We start from the raw sequence: 10,658 nt of genomic DNA on the forward strand, positions 1-10,658 counted from the left end.
ACGACATCCCCAAGTTTTCAAAATCAACATTTTGTGCATATTACATATATATATCAACATAACATATATATATACAATGTAAAGCCATCAACGTGCACAAATCAATTTTGGAAACACAATACATGCCCTAAGTTCTCAACTAAAATGGCATGAAGAACATTGAATGATCATTATGCTATTTGCCACTAATTACAACAATATCATTCAACAACAAGAACATAACCTCACAAGTATGATATAAGTTAAAAATCATAATTTAAACAATTTAATAAAACAACTAAATTCCCTAGATTTCACTTCTCATCCAAACATGCTCAATTTAATATATGTTGTAGTACATGTCATGGTTATTATATAAATCACTTCAAAACTTGTTTTAAGTCATGGGAGCATATAAATAAAAATTAATTAAATTAATTCATTAATCCCTCTAGATTTTCAAACAACTCTAAATGACCTCAAATTAACATACGTTATGAATCATGCCATGGTCATGTTATTTATCAAGTCTAAAGTGAATTATATACAAGTCATAATTAATCATTTATTTCTTATTTTAATACAAGACAAACATAAAACTTAGATATCACTATAGGAACAAATAAAATCACTTGGAAGATAAATGATAACACCCCCTACCTCAATAGAGAATTGAATCTCTATAATCCAAGCAACCAAGCTCAAAATGGAAAACAAGTTTAGGGTTAATGAAGAGGGGAGTGAAAGGAAGCTTTTGTCTTCCAAGGTTTTATGTCTAAGGTGAGTGGAAGGAGGCCAAAATGAAGAAAAAAGCTATTAATCAAGCTTTTCTCCAATGGTGGCTAGGTTATGGTTCTTGAAGACAAGTGAAAATGAAAATGATAAAGTGTAAAATGGTGAGCAGAAGGGCTAGAAATCCTCCACTCACTATGTGCTCTTACACTACCTCTCACACACACATAATGTAAGACTAAATGGTGAACCTACACTTGTCATGAATCTATGGTTCATTCCTAGGCTTAATCTCAAGCCTACACTTGTCACCATCCTATGTAAACTTCCAAGACTTAATATTGAACCTACATTTGCCAACCATCCATACCAACAAGTGTACCAATCCTAGGCCAACAAGTGGGTGAATCTCCACCCTCCACATGTCATCATCCAACGCATCAAAGTGTTTCCACACAAATGTCAACAAGTGGACCAATGAGAGTGTGACACTTGTTACACTTTCCGGAAATTGCAAACAAGTCCTTTTTGAAAATATCTTCCAAATTAAATTGCAAAATGGTCCCTAAGATGAAAAAATAATTACTTTACTTAATTACCCAAAAACCCCTCAAGTTATGGATAATTACAAAAAGTCTTGTTTTCATGGCTTTTACAAAGAAAGTAAGCATTTAATATACATTTCTACAAAAGTAAAAATGTAGATGTCATGAAATTTAAATACCATGAATGCATGCAAAACCGGAATCAAATCCGAGCACAACAAGTAAGATTATGCAAGGAAAAATGAAAGAAACGGGAAAAAGACGAAATAAGGAAAAGACAAAATAGGAAAAAGACGAAAAAAGAAAATCGCCAAAAATGGAAAAGGAGGAAAAGGGCCGGGTCATTACACACGAAATCCTAGAACATCTCCTACCTCAATTTGAGATGAAAATCTCAAAAGCCATCAAAATGGAATGGCTCCGAATCCGACGAAACTACTAGGTTTTGTCGGGGACAACGCCATGAACGATAAACTCCAAAGAGGACCCATGAAAATCACTACTTGACTTCAAAACCCAACTCAAAATTTGGTTAGAAATGGGTTCTAATAAGGGTAAAAGAAGCGCGTAGTCAACATGAACACAAAATGCAAAGGCCTTACTATGTTCTGACAAAGGAATGAAGCTCAAAAGAGGAGAGAGAAGGTGGCAGCCTCCCTTGGGCTGCCATGGAAGCTTCAGGTCGTGCAAGAGAGTGGGGAAGATGAAAAAATAAAATATCTCACCCCCCTTTTATAGAAATCTCAAAAAGTGCCCCGAACGGGCCCCGCCGGGTCTAAAAAAGTGAAATTTGAGCAGACGCATTCAAATGGAAAAACTCTATGAATGAAAAAGATTCAAAATGAAAAAATATGAATAATGAAAGAAACAACGTCAAAAACTGAGTCCCGAGCAGAAAGTTATGCCCAAAACAAGTTTGGCGCAAACTAGGGCCAGAAACCCTGAAACTAGAAACATCGATCAGGAGGAAATTCCAAGAGTACACAACTCGACGAAATGTGAAAATGAATCCCGTACGAGAATCCAGGCTCAAAACAAGACATTTTGCAATAACTTTCATTAATTGCACAATGGCCCCTCCAAAAAGTGAAAACTGCACTTATGGCCCAGAATGAAAATATCTTCCAAAAATATTTTCTTAAAAACCCCTGAAATAAAATATCTTCAAAAGATATTTACGAAAAGCACCCCCAAGAAAAGAAAAAGATTCCAAAGAACTTTGCATCCATGCCCCTACGGACACCGGGAGCAACCAGAGTACTTTCTTGCAAAAGTAAAGTTACGTATTTCATGGAAACCACTCAAGATGAAGATACGTGAAGTCAAAAACCAACTCTGAACACAAGAAGTGTGGTTATGCAAACAAAGTCACAAACGGGGAAAAGACAAAACAAGAGAAAAGACGAAATAGGGAAAAGGACAAAAAAAGTGAATAGTGTCGAAAAACAAAAAATATGGAAATGACTCGGTCCTCAAAGGAAGTTGTCAATCCATACAAATGAGTCTCGAAAATCATTCCAGAGTACTCGAGACGACACTAATCAACAAGAAACCAAACTCAGAAAGGAAAGACAACGAGAGAGAAAAAAAAAAAAAAAAAATTCGTAAAATTTGAAAAGAAGGAAAGGAAGGAAAAATACCGGGTCATTACATTCATGCACTACACAGCTAAGACTAACTACTATACACCACCTCGAGACTTTCTCAACAATCGTAACAACCTAATCCTGCTCACCAGCCGAGCCATACAATTAACCCACTGAGAATCGATTACATGCAACACACTCCCGTAATTTCCCAGAATGGGAATCACCTCTCAACCAACCGTAACCAATACACTTTCTTAGACCGCACTAGAACACTCGTGACATTCACCTACAACCCATAGACCACATTCGTGACTCAACTAACCTCTGTCACACCTACCACGACCGGTTCGAAAAGAACCTCCATACCAAACCGTGACCCAAGTCACAAACACTAACCTCCTAAGGTCATACCTTTCTCCCTCGAAACCCTCACTCGCACACCTGACCCCACGATCACACAGAACCCATCCACCGGTGCATGAGACTCACACATAACAAAGACACCATGCCATGAAATATGAACCCGTTCTAAAGTCATGCCCTAAGCACCACACAAAATGTAACAAGAAAAAATCAAGATGACTACACACTGAATAGCTCAATCCACGAGCTAGAAGTCCACGCCATTCGTTCGATAAGAACCGGCACCCAACCATCCTGGTGCAATCGAGCTCCTCGCCTATTCAGGTTAAAACTTACACAACCATCTATGCCGTGACAAGTACTTTACCGTACTAGCTACCATCCTAATGCTCAACCGCATAAACACATAATATAGATACATATACATATACGAAATGTATGAAACCTACAATATCATGATCTTTACTTGTTACAATATCATAAAAGAAAATTACACCAACCGTGCCTACTGCTTGCCACCGTCATGTATCACATACTCTCCATCTTATCAAGTATAACATGCTTTCAATCATTATCACATAGTTATTCCACATACATAGCCATGTAACACATATTTTAACATTTAATCACATAAGCATGTGAACACTTAGTAAGAAGGCATGTCTTTCAAAGCCGTAAACATTTAAGCAAGTAACAAGTAGGCATGTTTTTTAATACAGTAAACACTTTAACATGCAATAATTCTAAATCAACTCAAGTCTCACTTAGGTCAACCCTACCCATCGTCCTTAGGTCTTCAAACCTAAGGCTCTGATACCAAATTTGTAACGACCCGAACCCGAGGGTCCGAATCGCTAACCGGATCCTTACCCGAACCCAATGTCAATTAAGGGTACTACCATCATTTCCTATGTCAATACATAATATACGTGTCATCCCAGCATTTATAAAAAAAAATAATAAAAAATAATAATAATAATAATAATAAAGAAATAATAGTAATAAAATGAGATCATAGCTACAAAGTATGTCAAAACGTTCTACTAACCCATCGAACCCTGTGGAGGAGCGTTGTCCGCCACTTCCCTTCCGTGTCCTGAAAAATGTTAAATAATGGGGTGAGCTAAACGCTCAGTAGGAGGTGTCTAAGACACACCTCTTATGACTCCGTGAATCCACATAGAAAATAGAAAGCGTGAAAACGGGATCATATCTCGGGAGTCGAGTAAAACCACTATATCATCAACAAATATACATATATCAACCAACTACCAAATGCACCAAGTATACCAATGATGTGACATGCCATGCAATGTCACTCCCCATTTCCGAACCAATACCGTTTCAACTTCCAAACCGTTAGTATAATCCGACCCAAGGCACCTCCAAGGCGCCACGAAAAGGGGGATTGGCTAACTATCCACGACCACAAGGCACCTCCAAGACGTAGCATCCGGCCTAGTTAATTCAATCCAAAGTCCTCTCTAGACTACACAAACACCACGGACCACTAGGCGCCTCCTAGGCGTCCGGTTTTCATAAACACTTTTCAAAACAATTTTCCCAAAATTATTTTATTACATTTCATTTCAAAACAAATTTTCACTTTCTTGCCCAATGCAATGCATGAATGTTTCATGCTTTGATCACCAAACCATGTCAAGTTTACAATTCCATACAATTCATCTATATCTCATTTGCATGCTTTTGGGAAAATTAAATTAATAAACTCTCAATTAACAATTTTGACAACATTGCATTTGATATTCAAGCATTCAAGTACATATAATCAAAATCAATAAACAATATAAGTAATTTCTATCACTTTCAACACATTATATACATTATTATGCTCATTATACATAAAATATCTATAACCATAAACAATACTCATAATTTAGTAAAGAACTTAACAACTTTTATAAGAAAACTCACAAAAGTCAAAGAAAATTGTGAATTAGAAACCCCTACCTCCAAAAATTGCAAAAACCCCCAATTTGTAGAATCCAAACACTAAAATTTGAAATTCTTAGGGTGCACCAAAACCACCTTTACTTTGATCAAATCGAAGATCTCGACACGCTCTCCGTTTTGTCGCAAACGGCTCCCAAAAATACCAAAAATTGAGGGAGAAATTTAAGTTTAAAGATTTGCTTGGAAAGAAAAAAAAAAAATGAGATAAAGGGAAAGAGAAGAGAAAGCAGCGTGAGGGAGTGAGAAAATGAGGCCTACCAAATGGCCTTATGCCATTAAAAATATGAAATGGGTGGTGGGTCCCACTACCCTTTTTTTTTAGAATTTTTCTTTTTAACTTTTTTTTTTACACCACAATTATATTTACACATTTAATAATTCGCATCCACATAAATATAATAAATAAGATGCTTGAGGTGCAAATGGACCCAACTAAAAATCTCTGTCCGCAACAATTCCGGTAGCGGGTCCTACACGGGACAGTTCGGCCCGAAAAATAAAAAAATACAAAAATAGCAACCTTGACATTTCAAAGAGTCCTGGACTCAATGAATTATCCAACCAACTCTCGGACACAACCGGCACACTCCACGGTGTCTGGCACGCAAAATGAGAAAACTGTGAGAATGTCCTTGCACGAAAAAAAATTTTCAAGAAAAATGAAAAATGGCGAATTTCAGAAATATTACGATTAAGAGAACCTATTGACCAGAAAAAATTATCACACCATATTATTTTCTATCTTTCTTTAATTTTCACCGTTTCCAAACACATGTACGTGGTTATATTTCCTAATTTTACTAAGAAGTTTTAATACATATACATTCACATTAACAATTTATCTTTGTTAATTAAAATTGCGAACTTATAATTTAATTTATTTACATATATATCCAAATTCAAATTACACCAACATCTATGCTCAGTTTAATAAACAATAACTTCAAACGAAGGGTGTTCATTTAGAATGGTATTGTAGTTGCCAACTTGGTTCCTGGTCAAACGAGGTCTTCAAATAAAATGGTATTGTAGTTGCCAATTTGGTTCCTGGCAAATAGCAACTTCAAACCACATCTGCAAATAAAATGCTAATGTAAAACTTGTAGTTGCCTGATTGGGTCCTTAAAATAGTGTCCAGACAATTTTATCCTTACACTTTTTGTAAAGGATAATGATTTCCGCTAAAAAATGCGGCGAGGAAAAGGTTTCTCACCCACAAGCACTCTTCGCAGAGAAATCAAAAATAGCTTACCCAGTTTGCCCTCCTAGCTCCGGTGGGAAAACAATTAGTACAAAACAACTCACCCAAACTTCAATGTTGCTAATTTACTGGCCATGTTTTCTTCTTATCATTCCAAGGTGGTTGTCTTTTCATTCTCCGAATTCTCCTACCCCACCACCACCACCACAATTAATTATCTTTCAACACCCAACTCATATGTCCTAAATATATGTATCTATAAATTCTCTGCTCTTTATACCTTGTTTTCCATGACCTTAAATTTTTATATCATTTTGGAGTAGGGGGAGAAGGAGGAGGAGGATATGTGTGAGGTTTCAATGTCCGGGTCAAGGTCTGGCAGCGCCGGAGGAGGCTCCAGATTCGTCGTCCATGTTCTCCGAGGACGATGGTTCTCCCTGTTCGCCTCCTTTCTGATCATGTCTATGGCTGGTGCCACTTATCTTTTCGGAACCTACTCCAAAGAAATAAAAGCTTCTCTGGGTTATGATCAAACAACTCTCAACCTGCTTGGCTTTTTCAAAGATTTTGGTGCCAATGTTGGGGTCCTCTCAGGCCTCATTGCCGAGGTAACTCCGACATGGTTCGTTCTGGTAATGGGTGCAGCCTTGAATTTCACAGGCTATTTCATGATATGGCTAGCCGTTACCGGCAAAATCGCCAAGCCAAAAGTGTGGCAGATGTGCATCTACATATGCATTGGAGCCAATTCTCAAAACTTTGCTAACACAGGTGCTCTTGTCACTTCCGTTAGAAACTTCCCTGAAAGCAGAGGCATCATGATAGGTTTGTTGAAAGGATACACTGGCCTAAGTGGAGCTATCATGACACAGATTTATTTGGCCTGCTATGGAAATGACTCCAAGTCTCTCATCCTCCTCATTGGGTGGCTTCCGGCTGCCTTGTCTCTGGTTTTCGTATACACAATCCGGCCCATGAAGATGATTAGGCAGCCTAATGAGCTCAGAGTCTTTTATCAATTCCTATATATATCAATTGGGACAGCATTGTTTATCATGGCCATGACCATTGCACAAAAATTAGTATCTTTTCCAAGAGGTGCTTATGCTGGTAGTGCCACCGTTGTCTGTCTCTTGCTCTTTGTCCCTCTCTTGATTGCCATTAGAGAAGAACATGTTTTCTGGAACCAAAATAAAACCACTGTTGAGAATCCAACAGTGGTGAAATCGGAATCGTTGTCGGCGGTGAAGCCAGAGTCGTCCACGCCAGCTTGGTACCAAGATATATTCAATAAACCAGAAAGAGGAGAAGATTACACAATTTTACAGGCACTTCTTAGCATAGACATGCTAATTCTATTCCTGGCAACTTTTTGTGGACTTGGGTCAAGCTTAACTGCAGTGGACAACTTGGGTCAGATTGGAGAATCACTGGGATATCCAACAAAAACCATCAAGACCTTTGTGTCTCTTGTAAGCATATGGAACTTTTTTGGGCGGATCTTTGCCGGCTTCGTCTCCGAACATCTCCTTGTCAAGTACAAATTTCCCAGGCCACTCATGATGACTCTGGTTCTTTTCTTGGCCTGTGCTGGACACCTCCTCATTGCCTTTCCTTTCCCCGGTTCAGTCTACGTAGCTTCATTAGTCATTGGATTCTCATTCGGAGCACAATTGCCCCTTCTTTTCGCAATCATATCTGAGCTCTTCGGCCTAAAGTATTACTCAACATTATTCAATTGTGGACAAGTGGCCAGTCCTTTGGGCTCATATATACTGAATGTGAAGATCACGGGACATCTTTACGATCAAGAGGCATTGAAGGAGCTTGGGAGAAAAGGACTGACTAGAGCGTCGGTGAAGGAATTGACTTGTATTGGTTCAGGGTGTTATAGGCTTCCTTTTATAATCTTGGCAAGTGTTACATGTTTTGGAGCACTTGCTTCATTCATTTTGGTAATTAGAACTCGTGATTTCTACAAAGGGGATATATATAAGAAATTTAGAGAGCAAGCCGAGATGGAAGCCAAGCAAAATATGTGAAGGACACAACCAGGTTAATTTTTATAGGTGTACTTTGGTTAGCATGTATGTTTTTCTTCTTTTTCTTGGTTTTATTCTATTCAAAAAACATGAGCCTCGAAGAAAAAAAAAACAAAAACCAGATGTGTTTGGATGTGTTGAAGAATTGCTTGATGCACTAATAATGCAAGTTAACGTTGTGAGAGCACTTTACTCAAATAATGTCAAATGTACATATACATACATACATACATATATATATATTTATATAATATGTTATATATGTCTGTATCCAGTCCATTCCTTCGAACACTTTCGAGAAAATCGGTGTGTGGAAAGAGCTACTCATCAAGTAACTGTTGTTTCTCATAAGGATAAGGTAACAGTTAGAGATCAAGATGAAAGGCATAACACAATCTATGGAGGGGTAAAATAGGGTTTTAGTTATATTTTGGTTTGCTTTTCACGTTGTTCTTTTGGACTTGTATGAATTGTATTTTTGTCCTACTTTGATTCTTTTTTTCTTTTTTTTTTTAATTTTTTATTTTGTTATTTTTAATGATAAATAGTTAAATACTCAATAGGCCACCGGACCACTTCAATATAATAATTGTGTCTGGGAGTAAGAGTGTAGGGTTGGCATCTGTTGGGTTTTTTCATTACCTTCTGTCTTGTAGCCTTTACATCCCGCCGTCTCTAATTTATTTACGTAGACATTAAAATTTTAATGAATTTTAGTTTGGACAAATTGACCCATCAAATATGAGTTTAATATTTAATTAAGTTATTTAATTGATCCAAATTTTTATTTAAATTATTTAACTAGCGCAACAAGATGATTGAATGAAAAGATAATTATTCATAATAAAATATATTTTGAATAATTATTTTTAAAGATAATTATCATAATATAACCGGTCCGGCCCAGTTATAATTTTTTTTTATCAGGAGAGGACACGTGTCATCATCCTATTAATCTAATAAGCCTATAAATAGAGGCCTGAAGGAAGAAGAAAGGGGTACACAAATTCAGGATCCAGAAATTCAGAAACTCAGAAATCCAGAAGGTTCAAAAATTGAGAGATCAGAAATCTAGAGGGCCAGAAATCCAGAGGGCCAGAGGGCAAACTTGAAGGCGAAAAACACCAAGCACATCTAAAGTCGTGCCGTTCTTCACCAAATTCAACAAATCTTTTCTGAAGACGAAGAACAACAAGCACATCAAATCGTGCCGTTCTTCATCCAAATTCTACGGTGATCAACAAAAAGGACATCAAATCGTGCCGTTTTTCATCCAAATTCCACGGTGATCCAAGGGTTGCACAAGATTGATCTTGAATCACTGTGGAATTTGGATGAAGAACGACACGTCTATGGCTGTGCTTGTTGTTGATCACCGTTGAATTTGGATGAAGAACGACACGATTTGATGTGCTTGTTGTTCTTCATCTTCATAGAGGATTTGTTGAATTTGGTGAAGAACGGCACGACTTTGGATGTGCTTGGTGTTCTTCGCCTTTAGGATTGCCCTCTAAATTTCTGATTTCCTCAATTTCTGAATTTCTGAGTTTTTGGATTTCTAGACTCTGAATTTTGTGTACCTTCTTTCTTCCTTCAAGCCTATATTTATAGGCTTCTTGGATTAATAGGATGATGACATGTGTTATCTCCTGATAATGATAAAATAATAACTGGGCCGGGCCGGTTATATTATGATAACTATCCTTAAAAATAATTATTCCAAATATATTTTATTAGGAATAATTATCTTTTTATTTAACCATTTGGACTCGGCTAATTAAATAATTTAAGTGGACCAAGTTTGGACCACTTAAATAACTTAATTAAACATTACGCCCATATTTAATGGGTCCATTTGTCAAAACTAAAGCTCACCAAAATTTTAGTGTCTACAAATTATTTTATTTAGGGGTGTCAAAGTTTCAAATGACTTGTCAATAGGATATGTAGACAATACGGATTAAACATATTTGGGTTGATCTTAAATAAATTTGGATCGTAAAAATATGATTAACTCGTTTTGTTAATCGTGTCTTATTTAGATTGAGATGATTCAATTCGTGTAACTTATTAACTATATTTGTCATAAATAAATTTATATTTAAATTCTAAAATTACTAGTGTCATATAATTTACTTGTAGGCTAGAGACTATTCAGTAATTTGATTGAATTAAAACTTATATGTATTTGTTGTTTGATTGATTATTATTAACAATTTAAATAATAATCCAC

General features: G+C 36.6%; 1 protein-coding gene across 1 annotated transcript; it reads left to right on the forward strand.

Moving 5' to 3' along the window:
• Positions 1-6,398: 6,398 nt before the first annotated feature.
• LOC132306099 (protein NUCLEAR FUSION DEFECTIVE 4-like) lies at positions 6,399-8,626 on the forward strand. The gene has a single exon (XM_059803327.1). The coding sequence runs from the start codon at positions 6,728-6,730 to the stop codon at positions 8,423-8,425; it is 1,698 nt and encodes a 565-aa protein (XP_059659310.1). The 5' UTR covers positions 6,399-6,727; the 3' UTR covers positions 8,426-8,626.
• The last annotated feature ends 2,032 nt before the right edge of the window (positions 8,627-10,658 follow it).

This window comes from Cornus florida, unplaced genomic scaffold (assembly GCF_030987335.1).
Source record: "Cornus florida cultivar Cherokee Brave unplaced genomic scaffold, ASM3098733v1 CherokeeBrave_3.0.0_Hap2_Chr05, whole genome shotgun sequence".
Classification (NCBI taxonomy): Eukaryota; Viridiplantae; Streptophyta; class Magnoliopsida; order Cornales; family Cornaceae; genus Cornus; species Cornus florida.

Coding starts and splice junctions, on each gene's coding strand:
- LOC132306099 (XM_059803327.1), top strand. CDS start 6,728: ATGTGTGAGGTTTCAATGTCCGGGTCAAGGTCTGGCAGCGCCGGAGGA.